Source organism: Salvelinus alpinus, chromosome 5 (genome assembly GCF_045679555.1).
Source record: "Salvelinus alpinus chromosome 5, SLU_Salpinus.1, whole genome shotgun sequence".
NCBI lineage: Eukaryota > Metazoa > Chordata > Actinopteri > Salmoniformes > Salmonidae > Salvelinus > Salvelinus alpinus.
In genome coordinates, this window is record NC_092090.1 from 93902238 (window position 1) to 93925633 (window position 23396).

At 41.9% G+C, this 23396-nt stretch overlaps 1 protein-coding gene across 1 annotated transcript in view; it reads left to right on the forward strand.

Annotated features, from left to right (window-relative positions):
- Positions 1-23396, forward strand: part of unc5ca (unc-5 netrin receptor Ca) — a 285855-nt gene that overhangs the window by 211369 nt on the left and 51090 nt on the right. Inside the window, exons 8-9 of the mRNA XM_071404226.1 lie at positions 13785-13976; positions 19724-20071. Of these exons, the coding sequence (XP_071260327.1) occupies positions 13785-13976; positions 19724-20071 (540 nt within the window). The remainder of the gene's footprint in view (positions 1-13784; positions 13977-19723; positions 20072-23396) is intronic.

Consider the following 23396-nt stretch of genomic DNA (forward strand, 5'->3'; position numbering starts at 1 on the left):
ATGTGATCACTTCATAACATCCTGTACAGTCAAGTCAATGTACCGTGTGTCCGTAAGGTCTGTGTGTATAACATCAGATCAAAATCAAATCAAATGTAATTTGTCACATGCGCTGAATACAACAGTGAAATGCTTACTTACAAGCCCTAACCACCAATGCAGTTAAAAAAAATACAAATACCGAAAAATATACGAATAAGAAATAAAAGTGACACATAAGCAGAGTAGTGTCAAGATGACACAACGTCCCACAGCTATAAGCCTCAATCTCAAATCAATGGAAAAGCACCATCAAAATGTATTATTTTTTATTACTATCCCCAATTTCGTGGTATCCAATTGGTAGTTACAGTCTTGTCTCTTCGCGTCAACTTCCGTACGGACTCGGGAGAGGCGAAGGTCGAAATTCGTGCATCCTCCGAAACACAACCCGGCCAAGCCTCACTGCTTCTTACCACAATGCCCGCTTAACCTGGAAGCCAGCCGCACCAATGTGTCGGAGGAAACACTGTACACCTGGGGACCGTGTCAGCGTGCATTGCGCCCGGCCCGCCACAGGAGTCGCTAGTGCGCAATGGGACAAGAACAAACTTTGATTTGAAAGTGTATTGTCACATTAAGGGTTGGGAACAGAATAGAAAGAGGAGTGGGAGGCCCGGGTGCACAACTGAGCAAGAGTGCCTAGTTTGAGAAACAGATGCCCCACAAGTCTTCAACTGGCAGCTTCATTAAATAGTACCCGCAAAACACCTGTCTCAATGTCAACAGTTAAGAGGCGACTCCGGGATGCTGGCCTTCTAGGCAGAGTTTCTCTGTCCAGTGTCTGTGTTCTTTTGTCCATCTTAATCTTTTATTTGTATTGGCCAGTCTGAGATATGGCTTTTTCTTTGCAACTCTGCCTAGATGGCTAGCATCCCGGTGTCGCCTCTTCACTGTTGACGTTGAGACTGGTGTTTGCGGGTACTATTTAATGAAGTTGCCAGTTTAGGACTTTAAGAGGCGTCTGTTTCTCAAACTAGACACTAATGTACTTGTCCTCTTGCTCAGTTGTGCACCGGGGCCTCCCACTCCTCTTTCTATTCTGGTTAGAGCCAGTTCGCGCTGTTCTGTGAAGGGAGTAGTACACAGCGTTGTACAAGATCTTCAGTTTCTTGGCAATTTCTCGCATGGAATAGCCGTCATTCCTCAGAACAAGAATAGACTGACAAGTTTCAGAAGAAAGTTATTATTTTCATGCCGTTTTGAGCCTGTAATCGAACCCACAAATGCTGGTGCTCCAGATACTCAACTAGTCTAAAGAAGGCCAGTTTTATTGCTTCTTTAATCAGAACAACAGTTTTCAGCTGTGCTAACCCTTTTGCAATTATGTTTTCTAATGATTAATTAGCCTTTTGAAATTATAAACTTGGATTAGCTAACGTGCCATTGGAACACAGGAGTGATGGTTGCTGATAATGGGCCTCTGTAAGCCTATGTAGCTATTCCATAAAGCCTATGTAGCTATTCCATCTGCCGTTTCCAGCTACAATAGTCATTTACACCATTAACAATGTCTACACTGTATTTCTGATCAATTTGATGTTATTTTAATGGACAACAAATTTGCTCTTCTTAGAAAAACAAGATAATTTCTAGGTGACCCCAAACTTTTGAAAGGTAGTGTATATGTTTACATTTTCAGTGACAGGTGACCATTTAGATTTTCTTATTTTTTGTTGCTCTTTAGTTTTGTTCCATTTGGTTTGATGTTGATTTCACCGTGCCCTCCCTCCCCTTTTCTCCCCCTCAAGGTTCATTATATCAGCTGTCCACTGAGCCTAATGCCGACAGTGATTTGGGATTTTCATGTGAGTTGGTGTCTTTTTTTGTTTTCCCTTCCCCCTTTCCCCCCCCTCTCTTATTTTGTTGATTGATTTGTGTCCTCTTGAGTTTTCCCCCCTATGTCATGCCATACCACCTATTCCTTAAGGTTACAGTGTTCCCCTCCTTGATGATTCTCCTAGTGCCTCCTCCTCCAGTCAGCTCCACTATAGTGGTCTCTAGTGTCTCCTTCTCCACTCAGCCCCAGTATACTGGTCTCTAGTGTCAGAGAGGTCCCAGTCTCTCTGTGCTATTACAGCCTCCTCATCTTGATGTGTGAGAGAGTTTTACTCTAGGACTCTATCTCTCTCACTCCTTGAGCTATGAGCGTATATATTAAACATAATAATAATTCTCAGGATTTCATTGCCAGATAATTTGTTCTCATTTTCTTTTCATGTTCAAAGACATCTATTAATCTAAGTTAAACATCCTGATTTTGGCGTTTTGTGGCTCCTAGTTTTATCATCAAAGCGGGGAGATATATGTGAAATAACTGTAGGGAGGTGGATGGGATGTGGGAGAGCATTGTACTATAGGATGAGATGTTCCAGACCATCTTTATTCTAGCAGTCCCACTATAGGTTATTTAGGTATTTGTGTCATGAAGGAAATATAAGTCACATTGTATATAACATAATACATAGTATAATATATATAATAGTATAAAGTCAAACAGTTTTTAAGTTCGAATTACTCATTTTATATAACATGTACAACATTACAGTAACATGTACCACAATACAGTAACATGTACCGCAATACAGTACCATGTACAGTAACATGTACAGTAACACAGTAACATGTGCAGTAACATGTACAGTAATAAAGTAACATGTACAGTAATACAGTAACATGTACAGTAATACAGTAGCATGTTCATTAACACGTACAGTAATATAGTAGCATGTACAGTAACATGTACAGTAATACAGTAGCATCTTCATTAACATGTACAGTAATACAGTAACATGTACAGTAATACAGTAACATGTACAGTAACATGTACAGTAATACAGTAACATGTACAGTAATACAGTAACATATACAGTAAGATGTACAGTAATACAGTAACATGTACAGTAATACAGTAACATGTACAGTGACATGTACAGTAATACAGTAACATGTACAGTAACATGTACAGTAATACAGTAACATGTACAGTACTACAGTAACATATACAGTAACATGTACAGTAATACAGTAACATGTACAGTGGCACAGTAACATGTTCAGTAATACAGTAACATGTTCAGTAATACAGTAACATGTACAGTGATACCGTACCATATACGGTAACCTGTGCAGTAATACAGGAACATGTACAGTAATACAGTAACATGTACGGTAACATGTACAGTAATACAGTAACATGTACAGCAATACAGTAACATGTACGGTAACATGTACAGTAATACAGTAACATGTACGGTAACATGTACAGTAATACAGTAACATGTACGGTAACATGTACAGTAATACAGTAACATGTATGGTAACATGTACAGTAATACAGTAACATGTGCAGTAACATGTACAGTAATACAGTAACATGTACAGTACTACAGTAACATATACAGTAACATGTACAGTAATACAGTAACATGTACAGTGGCACAGTACCATGTTCAGTAATACAGTAACATGTTCAGTAATACAGTAACATGTACAGTGATACCGTACCATATACGGTAACCTGTGCAGTAATACAGGAACATGTACAGTAATACAGTAACATGTACGGTAACATGTACAGTAATACAGTAACATGTACGGTAACATGTACAGTAATACAGTAACATGTATGGTAACATGTACAGTAATACAGTAACATGTACAGTAATACAGTAACATGTACAGTAATACAGTAACATGTACAGTAATACAGTACCATGTACAGTAATACAGTAACATGTACAGTAATACAGTAACATGTACAGTAACATGTACAGTAATACAGTAACATGTACAGTAATACAGTAACATGTATAGTAGTCAGTATTTAATAAGTCAATGATGCGTCCCCTCACTATTAATTCAGTAACCCATTAAGACCTAGGCTACAGTGTCAACTAGATACACTCATTTAGCTAGCTTTTCACTAAACCAGCTTTAAAGGAAATTCATTTTTCAGAAGAGATTAGCAATATTTTCTCATTTATCTTTCAGAAATAGCTTCTCTTTTTGACAACAGTTGTATTGCCAATTACTGTGATGTGATTGTCTGACCTACCTTAGTTGAATGCACTGATTGTAAGAATGTCAAAAATGACTCAAATGTAGAAATTATATATACAGGATGTCATACTCACAGTAGTAAACATACGAAAGGAGACAAATGTTGGCACGGGTGTTAGGAGCTAGATTTTGCTAGGGGGGTCAGAGATGGGCGCTAGATGTTGCTAGGGGGGTCAGAGATGGGCGCTAGATGTTGCTAGGGGGGTCAGAGATGGGCGCTAGATTTTGCTAGGGGGGTCAGAGATGGGCGCTAGATGTTGCTAGGGGTGTCAGATAGGACCTAGATGTTGCTAGGGGTGTCAGATAGGACCTAGATGTTGCTAGGGGTGTCAGATAGGACCTAGATGTTGCTAGGGGTGTCAGATAGGACCTAGATGTTGCTAGGGGTGTCAGATAGGACCTAGATGTTGCTAGGGGTGTCAGATAGGACCTAGATGTTGCTAGGGGTGTCAGATAGGACCTAGATGTTGCTAGAGGTGTCAGAGATGGGAGATAGATGTTGCTAGGAGTGTCAGAGATGTGAGCTAGATGTTGCTAGGGGTGTCAGAGCTTTGAGCTAGATTTTGCTAGAGGTGTCAGAGATGTGAGCTAGATGTTGCTAGGGGTGTCAGAGATGGGAGCTAGATGTTGCTAGGGGTGTCAGAGATGTGAGCTAGATGTTGCTAGGGGTGTCAGAGCTTTGAGCTAGATGTTGCTAGGGGTGTCAGAGATGGGAGATAGATGTTGCTAGGGATGTGCTGGTGCCTTCCAAGTCATACAAATTCACTCCTCATTATTCAGTGACCCACATGAAAGTATTTGCTTCACCTCTGGTATCAATGCTGGGATTAGCCAATGGGGATTACCCTGACAGAAGCCAGCACTCTCTCTCCCTCCAGTTTGTGTAGCTACCTACGTCCACTTCAGAGCTAGTCTGGATGCAGATCAGGTACTCGCAGCTAGCTGCGTTAGCCTCCCTTGTCTCAATCTGCCTAGCGGGACAGAAAGAAAAGTCCAGTAATCAATAGAGGAGGGATTGAGACCCAGAGCCGTTGTTTCCGTGGCGTGTACGTGCTACCTTCAGGGGCAGCAGAGGTTGCCAGGTAATCAGACCTTGTTACCCTCAGCCCCACTGGCTGTGCGTAAGCCATCTGCATAGTGTCTTAATTAGAGGCAAGGCTTGGTCGATGGGATCAATCAGTGTTTCCGTCCCTCCACCCTGCATGCAGCCTGACGTGTGTTTGTGTGTGGTGGATCTAGCTCCCAGCGACTGTCAGAAAGAACAAACGTTGAAGATGGAGCGTCCCCCTCACACATGATTGATCAACCCAGTCAGTGGGATTTCGTTTGTCTACTGGACTGTCTCGTCAGTCAACCATGTTTCTGAAAAGGGCAACAATGGAAAATGTGTGATTGAGAGAAGATAGATGTTTAATCCAGATCCAATTTAGAGGAGAACCCAGTGGACTATTGTTGACACGCCACATGTGATCAGGTCTAGGAGACATTCATGGTTTTGACAGTATAGGACAGTTGCTGTAGGATGGAGGACAGTTTAGTATCTCCCCACTGATGGTTAAGGTTAGGATTGCGGGAGGGGAAGCTGATGCTAGATTTGTACCTAGGGGAAGTATAGCAGGACAGTGAAGGCTGTTGGGGGGGGTCAGATATTTCTGCCTGGTGCAGAGGCTGTAGTAGAGGGAGAAATAATGACTTTAAACAAGTTATAATTCTGACACCAGAGATAAAGGAAACCGAGTGCAGGGAATATAGCCCAGGCTATCTCAACATTATATAGTATATGTAGGGAATATAGCCCAGGCTATCTCAACATTATATAGTATATGTAGGGAATATAGCCCAGGCTATCACAACATTATATAGCATATGTAGGGAATATAGCCCAGGCTATCTCAACAGTATATAGTATATGTAGGGAATATAGCTCAGGCTATCACAACATTATATAGTATATTTAGGTAATATAGCCCAGGCTATCTCAACATTATATAGTATATGTAGGGAATATAGCCCAGGCTATCTCAACATTATATAGTATATGTAGGTAATATAGCCCAGGCTATCTCAACATTATATAGTATATGTAGGTAATATAGCCCAGGCTATCTCAACATTATATAGTATATGTAGGGAATATAGCCCAGGCTATCACAACAGCATATGGTATATGTACCGTGTCATATAATTGCTACATTTATTGTCAATATAGTATTAAAAATAGTTTTACAGGTTGTATTTTGGCAATTAATTTTTGCGATGCGAAAATTGGGTCACGAGTCAGACAACCTGGTTCAATTTGGGTAACGAGCTAAAACCAGTTGAGAACCACTGATATATAGTGTATGTACACTCAACTAGGAACTATTGTTGACACTGAGATTAAGAATTGAACAGACTAAGTAGTAGCTATATAGTTAATATATAGTTAATATGTCAAATATCATCTGTAACATGATAGGAGGTAGAGTTAGTGTCTCTCTGCCCTTCTTCCTATTCAGGTGAGATCTTAACGGTGTCTAGTTTCCATAATGGTTCCAGGGCTCTGGGGTGAAGTTTCCCCTAGGTATAGATCTAGGATCAGCTTCCCCAAACCGTATCTTAGCCATTAGTGGGTGAAATACAAAACTGACCCAAGATCCAGCGGGAACAAAATGTGGTTTATATCTCCCTCTAGTGACTGGAGGTTATCAGTGGCCCTTGTGTAAATCTCAGTTGCAATTTTAAGATCTATGATCTGGGCTATTGTCAATATTGTGATGAAATCCTGCCTGTATGACAGATTTGACTTTATGACTGAGTGTTTCTTGTTCCCTTTCTTCATACCAATAACTGCAGACAAAATCTAGCCTTGCTGAAAACGCCATAGATGAAGAGGCAAGTGGCATAACTAAACATGTTTGAAATGTCGCTTGGACTAGACATGTGTTTCCTCCTTGATGCTCAGCCATGTATTCTGGTCATGTTCTCCGCTGAGTCCTTTGAAGCCTTTTAGCCACCCATTTAGCAGCTCGGTCAACCTATCTATAAAAAACTTTATGTGTCTGCCTCGGTTTGATATAAAACTTGTGTATGAAAATGTCACTTTTGGACATTTTCAGGCCTATTAAAGGTGCTACACATAGGATTCATTTTGTATTGTAATTTCAGAAAATGTCCATAATATATCTGCAGTAATAGTGGAACGATAGTGTTTTACAGTATTACTTATCCCGCAGTGTTGTGATTGGCTGTGATATTCACCTCTTGACTTCTCCAGCAGGAGCGGCTATCTGTTGTCAAAATGGGAAAGCTGTTTTGAGTTTGTGGCTGTGTTATCTAGTGGAAATTGGGTCAAGTGGCCAATGTAGAAATTGACCTGTCATTTTCTGGTTGCTAAAATTCTACACTGTTAGCTCTGTTTCAGTTTATGTGAGAGAACAAACACTGAATAGAGTAGCGAATCATTGTACCATCTATGAGTAGAAGTTCACAGTGCTCGTTCGGTGGGTAAGCAAATGCTCCTACCACTGTCTCTCCCAAGCATCTTTGACCAGTGTTTTTGGTTTACTGCCCTGCATACTGCTAGGAGTAACTTGCGAGTTGGTGATTTCCTGCTCGTTTAGTCAAGTTCAGCCAGGATACATACAGTGAGTAAGTCCTCCGCCTTCTCTCTATTTATAGTAGTGGTGCATGTGTGATCAAGTCTGTTTCCTGTGCGTGTTTGCCGTTTCACTGGCGGCACTTCATTTCAGGAGGTGGGGTGTGGGTTGTGTTTGCGAACTCATTTTAGTTCACAACAAGCTCAATGCAGAAGAGGAACAAAAGGCTTGATGATTTAAACACAGTTTGTTACGAAGTCGGAGGTGGAGGAGCTGAAGGGTGGGAATGTCACCAGCCAGGCCTCATTCAAAACCATGTCTGAGGATTTATCTTCCTAACAACCCTTTAACAAACACTCTTCCAAAGGAGCGTAGATCGAAAACCAATCGAGGCACAATAACATTTTAATGGATGGAATTGAGGATGTAAAGACAAAACTCGGCATGACACAGAAGTCAAGGCCAAGAAACTCCTGGCAGATCAACTCAAACTGGATCCTAAACTCATTGAGATGGAGAGGGTGAATAGGAATGGCACTTTCTTCCCTGATGGACGGCCCAGATCTATAGTGGTGAAACTGCTCAGGTTCAAAGACGAGGAGGAGATTTTCAGGAGAGCCAAGTGCATGAAGAGAATCAAAATCTTCATCAATGAAGACTTCTCCAAAAAGGTTTGCCTCAAAAGAAAGGAACTGCTGCCACGACTAATGGAAGAACGAAAGAAGGGCAACATCGCATAGCTGAAGTATGATCAGCTGGTCGTTCACCCCCCTCTCGTAGGCCTATGGCAAGTGACTCAGCTATAGTCCACTGATTTCACACACACACACACACATTTACTCTACTTTGTTCATGTGTTTCACCTAACCTGGTGACCAAAAACACACATTGCTCGAAATGTCATAACTCTCTGAAGTCTTCAGTGGTGTTACGTGGACTGTGTCAATGTGCATTGCACAGGAAGTGCCCCCCTATTGATATAACTAACACAAATGTGTGGTTGTATTGGACCTGTGAGGCATACACTTCTATGTTTCTGTTCCACTCTCCGGATGATTCCCACTCTGTATCTCTCTTAGTTAGGCAGGAAATCAACCCTGGTAACATGGTCTTCAACCCGTGAGATATTCATGAATTCATGAAGTGAACAATACATATAATGATTGTTGATCCAGATTCAAGTTTCCTGAAATTGACCAGAGACGAGTATCACTTGTGATTACTATAATGTTAAACTGCTATACAGGTTGTTCAATTGTTTATCTAATTAATTCCAAGACAAGCTTATTTTCTACTTTTTAATTTGAACGTTCGCAGTCTTCCAAAAAAAAAAAAAAAAACTTGTTCATTATCTGTCTTCTCTTAGTCATGAATGTTCCATTGTTGCCATTTCAGAAACGTGGTTGACTGAAGAGACAACCACGCTTTATGACATGTCTCCGTATAATGCTGTTCACCGCTGTAGAACATCAAGAGTGGGAGGAGTAGGGTACATGTCTGCTTACTCTTTTTTTAATACATATTTCAATTCTGTATGTCACCACCGCTTTCCCTTAGTTAAATCGTGTAAGAGAGCAGCAGAAGGGTTCTGGAAGCCTTGGTTTATAACCGGTCTCAAGTAGTATAAAAAGTCTCACAAATCCCTCTATCCTGAATTCTACAAATTACAAAAAGTATAAGAACAAATTTACTCACCTACTTTGGATATTCCCCAAAATACTAACAAATTCCAAGAATCATTAAATGATATAAAGTCAACTTGTAAGATCATCAATCAACAGTTGACTGAGAAAAATACATGTCCAACTATCCCATATCAATGTATTGTTGGAAATAAGACCTATAGTGATCCTGGTGTTATTTCATGTTCATTTCATTTTTTTTGTGAATGTGGGTTCCTCTCTGTAATCACGCCCAAATCACACCCTGACCAAACCAAAATAGAGACATAAAAAGCTCTCTTAGGTCAGGGCGTGACACTGGTACTGTTCCTAAAAAAAAAAAAAATGGCTATAATCTTTTACAGATTATTGGCCAATATCTGTACTACAAAAATGTATGGATTCCGTAAAAAACTACTTCATAGATATGGCTCTTTTGCAACTTGTGGATAACATCTTTACAGCCCTGAACAACAATGAATACTCTCTTGGCATCTTCTTAGATTTATCCAAAGCCTTTGATCATTAAATATTACTTTCTAATTTGTATTATTACGGTTTTCATGATTATACATATAATTGGTTATATAGTTATGTTTATGATAGAGAACAATGTGTTTATGCAAACGGCTGTGCATCTACCAGAGCTAAGATATCCTGTGGAGTGCCACACGGTTCGATAATTGGACCTTTGCTATTTTTAATATATATCTATGGCCTTGCTGCTGGGTCTTCTACCGTACTTCCCGTTCTCTTTGCTGATGATACCAATTAGATTTTCACACTTTTTCTTCACAAATTAAAGAAGCCAACTCAGGCATTGCCAAATCTTCTCAATGGTTCTAGATAAACAAATGATCTTTAAATGTAAATTCATTCTAATCAATAGTAATAATAAGAAATATTGTATACAAAAAAAATGGCCAGAATCTTAATTGGTGGGAATGAAATGGAACAAGTTCTATTTGATGAAGAGTTATCCGTAAAGATCATGTTCAATTTGTCTGCAGTACAGTGATGATATCTGTTGGTATCATCAGAAAGAAGATCAGGCTTGCTTCCTATCTCGATAGTATAGCTTAATTCACACATATATTAGTTACTGTATTATTTGCTTGGCCAGTACATATGCCTCCTACCTACACAAATTACTCATCATACAAAAAACATTTGCAAAACTAGTCACCTCCCTCTAATTACCTGGCTCCATCTGCACCTTTGTTTAAGATTCTCAATATCTTGTCTCTTTACCACATTAATGTTTGGCAATTATGCACTTTCATCTACAAATACTCATACCGCCGAGACAGTTTACCTAAACCCTTCAATGGATTATTCCAGGTTAATTCTGAAATCCATCTGTTCAACATACAAGACATTACGATAACCTTCACCCTCCCCACTGCTGCACCTCAAATAGTCAATTCTCTAACATATACAGAGGTACCATACTCTGGAATTCATATCTTCACATTGCCAAAACATCATCATCATCATCATCATCCATCAATAACTTAAAGCGAAGACTGGGGGTCAGACTGGGGGTCAGCCTGATTAACCAAACTACCCAGTAAACTCCTCCATGAAGACTGGGGGTCAGCCTGATGAACCAAACTACCCAGTAATGTCCTCCATGAAGACTGGGGGTCATCCTGATGAACCAAACTACCCAGTAAACTCCTCCATGAAGACTGGGGGTCATCCTGATGAACCAAACTACCCAGTAATGTCCTCCATGAAGACTGGGGGTCAGCCTGATGAACCAAACTACCCAGTAATCTACTCCATGAAGACTGGGGGTCATCCTGATGAACCAAACTACCCAGTAATGTCCTCCATGAAGACTGGGGGTCAGCCTGATGAACCAAACTACCCAGTAATCTCCTCCATGAAGACTGGGGGTCAGCCTGATTAACCAAACTACCCAGTAAACTCCTCCATGAAGACTGGGGTCAGCCTGATGAACCAAACTACCCAGTAATCTCCTCCATGAAGACTGGGGGTCAGCCTGATGAACCAAACTACCCAGTAATCTCCTCCATGAAGACTGGGGGTCAGCCTGATGAACCAAACTACCCAGTAATCTCCTCCATGAAGACTGGGGGTCAGCCTGATGAACCAAACTACCCAGTAATCTCCTTCATATAGACTCTCCCACACTCACATGCACACACACATTTAACCAAAACAAATATTATTTTTTTCATGATTACTGATCAATTAGTTTATAATCAGAAGGTTGTGTTATCTGTTTTAACAAATCTTTATATATTTTTTACTTTATATATTGTATATTGTTTTTCTTTGTGGTGTGGTTTTCTTATAAGCCTCTGTATTGTTGTCTATCACTTGTTTTCTTTGGTGCAAATACATTTGACTTAAATCTAAATATTTTCAATAACTACAAATGTCGTTTTTACAGCTGTTTGAAGCTAGTGGACCAAAACAGAAAGTGAAAATCTCAAGTGCTCGTCTCCACCATGTTATGGGGAAATGGGACACAGGAGAGGAGGGAGATTTGTTTTGAATGAAGCCTAGTGCTGTTGCAAATATTTTGGTGAAATTAAGGAAAGATGTCAGGGTTCTCGTGAAATCATTCATAGCCTCATTAAATAAAGGAGTGTGTCTCGTGTGATAGGTGTTTGTGTATGTTTATTCAAATTAACAACTGTTGCTAATCTATTCTAACAGTTTGAAATAAATCCTTTCCTGTTGACTTTGGCTTCCTGTCTGTAATGCTGGCGCTGACCTGCCCAGTCATGTTTGCCTACAGTGAAATCTCCATTGCGAGAAATGAAATACTGCAAATTCTAATAACATTTTCACACTGCTGAGACAATCCGAGCTGAACCGAGCTGTACTGTGCTGCCTGTTACGCAATCCATCCACCACAGTGGCTGGAACCGTATTGGAAAAGACACTGTGAACAGATCATGTCCAAGCCAGCACAGTACGTTCGGTTAAGTCCAGGGCTGACCCCATTTCGTCGACTGGTCGATTGATTGGTCGAAAGGCTGTAGGTCGACTGAGATCTTTTTAGTCGAGCAGTGGCAAATATATTTTTACAAAATTATGCAACACAATACACCTGTCTGAGTGGACTAATCCATTGTGAAGGCCTTGGGGATGACACACCAGTATCACATTTACTGTTAATTACTATAATTTCTAATCTACAATGTTTGTATGGTTATGGTAATTTCTGTTAATGCATTCAATATATTATTACAGTCTTACCGTTGTCATTGTAGGAGTGGACACGTTGTTTGCACAGTGCACAACCTAGGATACACTATTTAATTCCATTTACAAGTTGTCAGTTTATTAATTGTCTTTTGTTTGAAAGCTCCTGTCATTCCTGAGTAAGTACACGCACCTGATTACACATAGAACCAGGACTAGTCTACCTGGCCTGTGTGCAAATGTAGGCCTATAAATGTTCCCATTTCGGGATCTGATACTGTTTCTGATTGTCGTAACTCACCATCTCTGTGGAGCTTCTCAAAGTCATTTTTTTCTTCACCTCAAAAACCAAGTCAAATAAGTATGTTTTTACATCCACTGAGAATGACAATAGTTCCTCAACGTATCCTATTGGAAAAATCTTTCCAGTTCTCTCCCTTTCGATAACCACTCAGCGTGAAAGGGGGAAGAAATGTCATTCTCTGATCAGGTGGAAATGAAAAAGGCCTAGCTGATTACATGTTATCCCTTGAGCAAATAGCAGCTAATAGTTGATACGTTGTCTCAAATGCCTTGCAGACAGGCCATGCAGAGCCAACGTGATTTACAGGATATTTATTTTTATCAAGATGTTTTCTAACTGTGGGCTGCAATGTTTTTATTACTTTTAGATTTGTATCATTTTAATTTAGATATACTTTTGATTAATCACATGACATTGATTTTGAGATATGAAGACTTTATTATGAATGAAATTAAACTGTTCCACGAAAAAAGCATATGAAGATCATAACTGGCATGCAGATCAGTAGAAATGGTAGGATAACTTGGCACTCCGAATGGAAAAGGTCGCCGACCGCTAGCCTATTACTTATTACGGGCAACTTGGCAGAATGTGTGGAAGCCATCAGCAGCAGGCATCAGCAGAGGGTCGGGTAGGGAACAGGTTTTTTTCTTCTGATTAGACTATATTGATCTATGGCTCCCTCTTTAGTAATTTGTGTGTCTTCATTTTTAATTGCAGTGCTTAAAGCATCAGGCAAAGTATCCTACATATATTTGATTTAATTCAAACACATAAAGTGTGTCTATATATGGAGAAATGCATGTTATAATATTTCAACCAATCGATTGGTTGATCGAACAGATTACTCTCAGTCGACCAAGACAGCCCTAGTTCAGCCTTGTAGTAGGAATCAGGTTTAATTTAAATCTCCCCAGGTTCTCACTGTGTCCCTCCCTCTCTGTGTCTCTGTCACAGCGGCCCCCAGCACAGAAAACATGGCGCTCTACGTAGGCATCGTCATCGCTGTCATAATGTGTCTGGTCATCTCCGTCATCGTGGCGCTCTTCGTCTACCGGAAAACCCACCGGGACTTTGACTCTGACATCATCGACTCATCAGCCCTCAACGGAGGCTTCCAGTCGGTCAATATAAAGACGGCGCGCTCAGGTGAGTAGGATGTGGGGCGGTGACTAGGTCCTAGCTTAGCCTGTGTACCAGACCTGTTTGTGCCATCATTCCAGTCCTTGCCACTCCTTGTCATATGCCAGTAGTGGAAAGATAGCACAAACAGGTCTGGTAACCAGGCTATTTCTAGCTGTGCTCTTATCGTTGCATCTTCAGATAATGGTTCAGTTTGGGATGTCTTTCTGGTTACACTTTATTTCATGATATATAGATTACCCATACTTACTAAGAAATTACATGGTATAGAATACCCATACTAACTAAGAAATTACATGGTATAGATTACCAATATTTACTAAGAAATGACATGGTATAGATTACCCATATTTACTAAGAAATTACATGGTATAGATTACCCATATTTACTAAGAAATGACATGGTATAGATTACCCATACTAACTAAGAAATGACATGGTATAGATTACCCATACTAACTAAGAAATGACATTGTATAGATTACCCATATTTACTAAGAAATGGCATAGTATAGATTACCCATACTAACTAAGAAATGACATGGTATAGATTACCCATATTTACTAAGAAATGACATGGTATAGAATACCCATACTAACTAAGAAATGACATGGTATAGAATACCCATACTAACTAAGAAATGACATGGTATAGAATACCCATACTAACTAAGAAATTACATGGTATAGATTACCCATACTAACTAAGAAATGACATGGTATAGATTACCCATACTAACTAAGAAATGGCATGGTATAGAATACCCATACTAACTAAGAAATGACATGGTATAGATTACCCATACTAACTAAGAAATGACATGGTATAGATTACCCATACTAACTAAGAAATGACATGGTATAGATTACCCATACTAACTAAGAAATGACATGGTAATAGAAATGGTTATTACACTGCAGTGATGTAGTTAAATCACCAAACCTCCTCGGACTCAAGTCCGAGTTGAGTTCCAAGTCCCTAGTGTAAGTTTCTTTCTCAATGTAATCTGTTACAGTTACTAGTTACCTGTCCAAAATTGTAATCAGTAACGTAACTGTTGGATTACCTCAGTAACGTAATCTGATTACATTCAGTTACTTTTACATTACAGCAGTTGCACCATTGGAAGACATAGCTTGGACTGTAGCCTACAAAGCCCATTCCTGCTCTTTTCCCGCGATTCATCAAACACATTTAGTGTGTCATCATAGTGGTCTCTGACTTGTGGTCAGACTCGCTCAGGTGGAACAAATTAAAATGTTTGCCTTTTTTCAATGCTGATTTGAATGTCATTGAGAAAACATCCTTTCTGAATTTAAAAGTAATCTTCGAAATAATCATTTAGTTTTTCAAAAATATCTGTAATCTGATTACAATATTTTATCTTGTAACGTAACGGATTACAGTTGCCATTTATTTGTAATCCCTTACATGTAACAGATTACATGTTATCCGTTACTCCCTAACCCTGCTCACAAGCTACTTTTCATTAGTGTTGTACGGCTAATTAGATAATACAGCTATGTAACATTTGCTGCTGCAGCTAGTATGTTGAATTATGCAAAATATATTTTTCTGACAACAAAGTCATAACCGGTTGAGTCCATGTCCGAATCACCATTGGTCTGAGTCGGCGCCATGAAAATCTTGACTTGAGTCTGAATTAAGTCTGAGTCCTGTACCCGAGTACTACAACACTGTTACACTGTATGAATTACTATATGGGGGGGGGGGGGGGGGTTCATTAAATCAACCACACCAAGCACCATTTGGTACTAGGTAGTTACCAATTGTGTGCAGAGGTTTTTGAAGCCAAAATGTCCTATTAGACACCAGCTGAAGGCTAGTGAGGACAGTACAGTAAAATAAAGTGCTATAATTCTTCAGACAGCGTGATATGTAGTAAAACAGTGTGTTTCAGTATGTTAATAAGAATATGAATTGCTAGTTAACTGCTCATTTAATCTAGATATACACTAATGTAACCATAATTAAGACCCATAATTTCATCATGGCTGTAATCATTATCTTAGTTAGCTCTTTTTGTAGAGTAAAACATGTATATGATGAGTGCTGCTGAGAGTGTAGAAATTGTTTATCTGATGCAATATATACACTTTATCCTTAGCCACCCGGAGAAAGTAAAATACGTCCTTCTCCTATCATGGCTTTCTGTTTCCCTGATAACATCAAGATGTTTCCCTCTCCAGTCCAGATACTCAACGTTAGTCATTTCTTATAGACTTTCCTCTTTCCTTCCATCCTGTTGAGGGACGGTACAGACCATAGAAATGGCCCCAAAGCACCTCTGACCACAGCCATTTCTCCTGTTGATGTACAGTCAATATGGCCGCCGCACCGGTCCACCAACCACATATCATTATCTTGAAAGGTAATGTCCATTCTAGCAAATCTATTTCTATGGTACAGACTTCCTGATGCTCCAGTACTGTAGCTATGCCACAACCATCCAAGTTTTCCTCTGCCATTTTAGACAACACACAATAACACCAGACCTCACCGGTACAGACAACACACAATAACACCAGACCTCACCGTTACAGACAACACACAATAACACCAGACCTCACCGGTACAGACAACACATGAAAACAACAGACCTCACCGGTACAGACAACACACAATAACACCAGACCTCACCGGTACAGACAACACGTGATAACACCAAACCTCACTGGTACAGACAACACGTGATAACACCAGACCTCACTGGTACAGACAACACGTGATAACACCAAACCTCACTGGTACAGACAACACGTGATAACACCAAACCTCACTGGTACAGACAACACGTGATAACACCAGACCTCACTGGTACAGACAACACGTGATAACACCAAACCTCACCGGTACAGACAACACGTGATAACACCAGACCTCACTGGTACAGACAACACGTGATACCACCAAACCTCACCGGTACAGACAACACGTGATAACACCAAACCTCACTGGTACAGACAACACGTGATAACACCAAACCTCACCGGTACAGACAACACGTGATAACACCAAACCTCACCGGTACAGACAACACGTGATAACACCAAACCTCACCGGTACAGACAACACGTGATAACACCAGACCTCACCGGTACAGACAACACGTGATAACACCAGACCTCACCGGTACAGACAACACGTGATAACACCAAACCTCACTGGTACAGACAACACGTGATAACACCAAACCTCACTGGTACAGACAACACGTGATAACACCAGACCTCACCGGTACAGACAACACGTGATAACACCAGACCTCACCGGTACAGACAACACATGATAACACCAGACTTCACCAGTAGTGACCTTCATCAGCATGACAGGCAATTCTCATTAGATCAGGATTTAAAAGATGTCGGAGACCAACCATGCAGCTTTGTGTTATTAATCCCAGACTCTCCCTCACCCTCCCACTGGTCTAAAGGTGGCCTTTACGTCTAGACTGAAGCTTCTGTAGTCCACCGCTGTGAACTTTCCCTGCTGGTTGCCTGCCTGGTCTCTTACGGAGAGAGAAGAAGAAGACAGAGGCCGGATTAACATTCAAATCAGAGTGTGAATGAAAAGTGGAGATCTGAGAAGGAATGCAATTTGGTCGGCAGCGCATTGTGTGTGTGTGTGTGTGTGTATGTGTGTGTGTGTGTGTGTGTGTTTGAGGGCCGGGTGACATTTCATCAGCAGACCATCAGGATGTCAATCCGCTGGTGAAGGCTCATCTCAGGTTAATATTAATAAAGAATTCCTTTTTCGCCTTCTTCTTCCATCAAGCACTTGGCAGGCTGTTGCCTGTTAATTACATTTCAGTGGGTGTGAATTGGCGGAAAGATGAGCTGGTTGGAGGAGTACAGAGACAGAGTGATGGTGAAGGAGAGGACAGAAGGCAGGGATATTGAGGGAGGAAGTGAGGGAGGAAATGAGAGAGGGAGGGACCAAACAAAGGAGGAGGTGAGGGGAGAGAGGAAGGGAGGGGAGGGATGGTGAGGGAGCGAGGAGAGTAAGGGAGGGGGGAGGGATTGTGAGGGAAGAGAGGGATGGTGAGAGAGGAGAGTAAGGGAGAGAGGAGGTGAGGGCTAGTGAGGGAGGAGAGTAAGGGAGGGAAGAGTGGTGGGATGGTGAGGGAGGGAGGAGGGGAGGGATGGTGAGGGAGGAGAGTAAGGGAGGGAGGAGGTGAGGGCTGGTGAGGGAGGAGAGTAAGAGAGGGAGGAGGGGAGGGATGGTGAGGGAGGAGAGTAAGAGAGGGATGGGGGAGGGATGGTGAGGAAGGAGAGTAAGAGAGGGATGGGGGAGGGATGGTGAGGGTCAGATCGGTGTGCAGGGTTTCACAAACAAACTAAAGTAGTGGACGAGCTCTTACTGTGAATGGAAACAGGATGATTAGTTGCTACGTCCCAAATGGCACCATATTCCCTATGTAGTGCACTACTTTTCACCAGGGCCCATATGGAAGCAGTGCACTACATAGGGAATATGGTGCTATTTGGTATGCTTCCCGCGTTTTTTGTCCGTATCTTGCCAAAGATGATGGATGGAACCATACACTAACAGACTCAGACAAAGGAATTGATGTTCAACGAATGTTCAGTGCTTTATGAGATCATACCTGGTTTCTAATGCTTTCAGTGTTTCATCAAGTCTCTGTAGGTCCTCATGGTCGGAGTTTGCACCTTTGGGACTATTCCATTGGTTCCACTGAGTTAGGCAATCTCATTCAAGAGCAACTATTGTATTTCAATGAAAACAATTATGTTGAACCTGCAAGTGTGTTCCATATACTGTACCACAGGTGAAGTAGATAAAAGATGGAAGCCCTCTTATGGAGGCTCTGCTTTTTCAGGTTTAACAGTGTAGGATGAAGTTGCCCCTAGATGTGGATCTTAGGTCCGTTTTGCATTTTCACCACTAAATCAAATCAAATGTTATTTGTCACATGCACCCCCAATACAACAGGTGTGGACCTTACAGTGAAATGCTTACTTACAAGCCCATAACCAACAATGCAGTTTTAAGAAAATACCTAAAAAAAAGTAAGAGATAAAAATACCAAATAATTAAAGAGCAGCAGTAAATAACAATAGCGGGGCTATATACAGAGGGTACCGGTACAGAGTCAATGTGCTGGGGCACCGGTGTTGAGGTAATTGAGGTAATATGTACATGTAGGTAGAGTTATTAAAGTGACTATGCATAGATAATAACAGAGAGTAGCAGCAGCGTAGAAGAGGGGGTGGGGGCAGGTGGCAATGCAAATAGTCTGGGTAGCCATTTGATTAGATGTTCACTAATGGTTAATGTTAGCATGAGAGGAGGGGAAGCTAATCCTAGATCTGTACCTAGGGGAAACTTTAACCCAGAGCGTAATCAACTGCCACATTCAGAGCAGGTGTGTCTGTTGTGGCATGCTAACGAGCTGCATATTAATTAGCAATCAGTGTCGGGGCTCTTAATAAAAGTCCCCTGTACAGAAAATGCCTCATCCAATAAGTCTTGTAAAGTAATGTAACTTAATCATTTGACCCATTGTGTGATTAGACATTTTGAGACAATAATTCCTAAATATAAACCTATGGTACAGGCTTCCTGATGCAGTCTGCTCTTGATCAACCAGGTTATTATTGTGAACATAATTTGTTATTGATTTACACGGCTAAATAACACATTTTGTTAAAGGTAAATTTGGAATTTGACAAAACGTATTATCCAATCATCGCTGACCTCTGACCCCCAGCTGATTTGCTGACCGCTCCCCCGGACCTGACCAACGCTGCGGCCATGTACCGCGGCCCCGTCTACGCCCTGCATGACGTGTCCGACAAGATACCCATGACCAACTCGCCCCTCCTGGACCCCCTGCCCAACCTGAAGATCAAGGTGTACAACTCCTCTGGCCTGGTCACTCCCTCGGAAGACCTGTCTGACTTTTCCTCCAAGCTGTCCCCTAAGGTCACCCAGTCCCTGCTCGACAGTGAGAACATGAACCTGCGTAACCAGAGCCTGGCTCGGACCCGAGACCCCTCCTGCACCGCCGCAGGATCCTTCAACTCCCAGGGAGGTCACCTCATTGTGCCCAACTCAGGTACTCAATCAATCAAATGTATTTTTATCAAGCCCTGTTTCAAGTGTTTGTCACGTGCACTAGTACAGTGAAATGCCTTTTCTTGCTCTTTCCCAAAAATGCAGTAGTACAATAAAACATTTATAAAAAAGTCAAATAGGACAAAGACACACGAGAAATATAAATCAGAAGAACACTAGAAAGTAAGTAAGCTAAATACAGGGTCAGTTCCAGGGTCAGTAGCTAAATACAGGGTCAGTTCCAGGGTCAGTAGCTAAATACAGGGTCAGTTCCAGGGTCAGTCGCAATATACAGGGGGAGTTCCAGGGTCAGTAGCTATATACAGGGTCAGTTCCAGGGTCAGTAGCTAAATACAGGGTCAGTTCCAGGGTCAGTAGCTAAATACAGGGTCAGTTCCAGGGTCAGTAGCTAAATACAGGGTCAGTTCCAGGGTCAGTAGCTAAATACAGGGACAGTTCCAGGGTCAGTCGCAATATACAGGGTCAGTTCCAGGGTCAGTAGCTAAATACAGGGTCAGTTCCAGGGTCAGTAGCTATATACAGGGTCAGTTCCAGGGTCAGTAGCTAAATACAGGGTCAGTTCCAGGGTCAGTAGCTAAATACAGGGTCAGTTCCAGGGTCAGTAGCTAAATACAGGGACAGTTCCAGGGTCAGTCGCAATATACAGGGTCAGTTCCAGGGTCAGTAGCTATATACAGGGTCAGTTCCAGGGTCAGTAGCTAAATACAGGGTCAGTTACAGGGTCAGTAGCTAAATACAGGGTCAGTTCCATGGTCAGTAGCTAAATACAGGGTCAGTTCCAGGGTCAGTAGCTATATACAGGGTCAGTTCCAGGGTCAGTAGCTAAATACAGGGTCAGTTCCAGGGTCAGTAGCTATATACAGGGTCAGTTCCAGGGCCAGTAGCTATATACAGGGACAGTTCCAGGGTCAGTAGCTATATACAGGGTCAGTTCCAGGGTCAGTAGCTAAATACAGGGTCAGTTCCAGGGTCAGTAGCTAAATACAGGGTCAGTTCCAGGGTCAGTAGCTAAATACAGGGACAGTTCCAGGGTCAGTCGCAATATACAGGGTCAGTTCCAGGGTCAGTAGCTATATACAGGGTCAGTTCCAGGGTCAGTAGCTAAATACAGGGTCAGTTACAGGGTCAGTAGCTAAATACAGGGTCAGTTCCATGGTCAGTAGCTAAATACAGGGTCAGTTCCAGGGTCAGTAGCTATATACAGGGTCAGTTCCAGGGTCAGTAGCTAAATACAGGGTCAGTTCCAGGGTCAGTAGCTATATACAGGGTCAGTTCCAGGGCCAGTAGCTATATACAGGGACAGTTCCAGGGTCAGTAGCTAAATACAGGGTCAGTTCCAGGGTCAGTATAGCTAAATACAGGGTCAGTTCCAGGGTCAGTAGCTAAATACAGGGTCAGTTCCAGGGTCAGTATAGCTAAATACAGGGTCAGTTCCAGGGTCAGTAGCTAAATACAGGGACAGTTCCAGGGTCAGTAGCTATATACAGGGTCAGTAGCTAAATGCAGGGTCAGTTCCAGGGGCAGTAGCTAAATACAGGGTCAGTTCCAGGGTCAGTAGCTAAATACAGGGTCAGTTCCAGGGTCAGTAGCTATATACAGGGTCAGTAGCTAAATACAGGGTCAGTTCCAGGGTCAGTAGCTAAATACAGGGTCAGTTCCAGGGTCAGTATAGCTAAATACAGGGTCAGTTCCAGGGTCAGTAGCTAAATACAGGGACAGTTCCAGGGTCAGTAGCTATATACAGGGTCAGTAGCTAAATGCAGGGTCAGTTCCAGGGTCAGTAGCTATATACAGGGTCAGTTCCAGGGTCAGTAGCTATATACAGGGTCAGTTCCAGGGTCAGTAGCAATATACAGGGTCAGTTCCAGGGTCAGTATAGCTATATACAGGGACAGTTCCAGGGTCAGTAGCTAAATACAGGGACAGTTCCAGGGTCAGTAGCTAAATACAGGGTCAGTTCCAGGGTCAGTATAGCTAAATACAGGGTCAGTTCCAGGGTCAGTATAGCTATATACAGGGACAGTTCCAGGGTCAGTAGCTAAATACAGGGACAGTACCAGGGTCAGTATAGCTATATACAGGGACAGTTCCAGGGTCAGTAGCTAAATACAGGGACAGTTCCAGGGTCAGTAGCTATATACAGGGTCAATTCCAGGGTCAGTAGCAATATACAGGGTCAGTTCCAGGGTCAGTATAGCTATATACAGGGACAGTTCCAGGGTCAGTAGCTATATACAGGGTCAGTAGCTATATACAGGGTCAATTCCAGGGTCAGTAGCAATATACAGGGTCAGTTCCAGGGTCAGTAGCTAAATACAGGGTCAGTTCCAGGGTCAGTATAGCTATATACAGGGTCAGTTCCAGGGTCAGTAGCTATATACAGGGTCAGTATCAGGGTCAGTAGCTATATACAGGGTCAGTACCAGGGTCAGTATAGCTAAATACAGGGTCAGTACCAGGGTCAGTATAGCTAAATACACGGACAGTTCCAGGGTCAGTAGCTAAATACAGGGACAGTACCAGGGTCAGTATAGCTAAATAGAGGGTCAGTTCCAGGGTCAGTATAGCTAAATACAGGGGCAGTACCAGGGTCAGTAGCTAAATACAGGGACAGTTCCAGGGTCAGTAGCTAAATACAGGGTCAGTTCCAGGGTCAGTATAGCTATATACAGGGTCAGTTCCAGGGTCAGTAGCTAAATACAGGGTCAGTACCAGGGTCAGTATAGCTATATACAGGGTCAGTACCAGGGTCAGTATAGCTATATACAGGGTCAGTTCCAGGGTCAGTAGCTAAATACAGGGTCAGTTCCAGGGTCAGTAGCTATATACAGGGTCAGTACCAGGGTCAGTATAGCTATATACAGGGTCAGTTCCAGGGTCAGTAGCTAAATACAGGGTCAGTATCCAGGGTCAGTAGCTAAATACAGGGTCAGTTCTAGGGTCAGTAGCTATATACAGGGTCAGTACCAGGGTCAGTATAGCTATATACAGGGTCAGTACCAGGGTCAGTAGCTATATACAGGGTCAGTACCAGGGTCAGTAGCTAAATACAGGGTCAGTATCAGGGTCAGTAGCAATATACAGGGTCAGTTCCAGGGTCAGTAGCTAAATACAGGGTCAGTACCAGGGTCAGTATAGCTAAATACAGGGTCAGTTCCAGGGTCAGTATAGCTAAATACAGGGACAGTTCCAGGGTCAGTAGCTAAATACAGGGACAGTACCAGGGTCAGTATAGCTAAATACAGGGTCAGTTCCAGGGTCAGTAGCTAAATACAGGGACAGTACCAGGGTCAGTATAGCTAAAT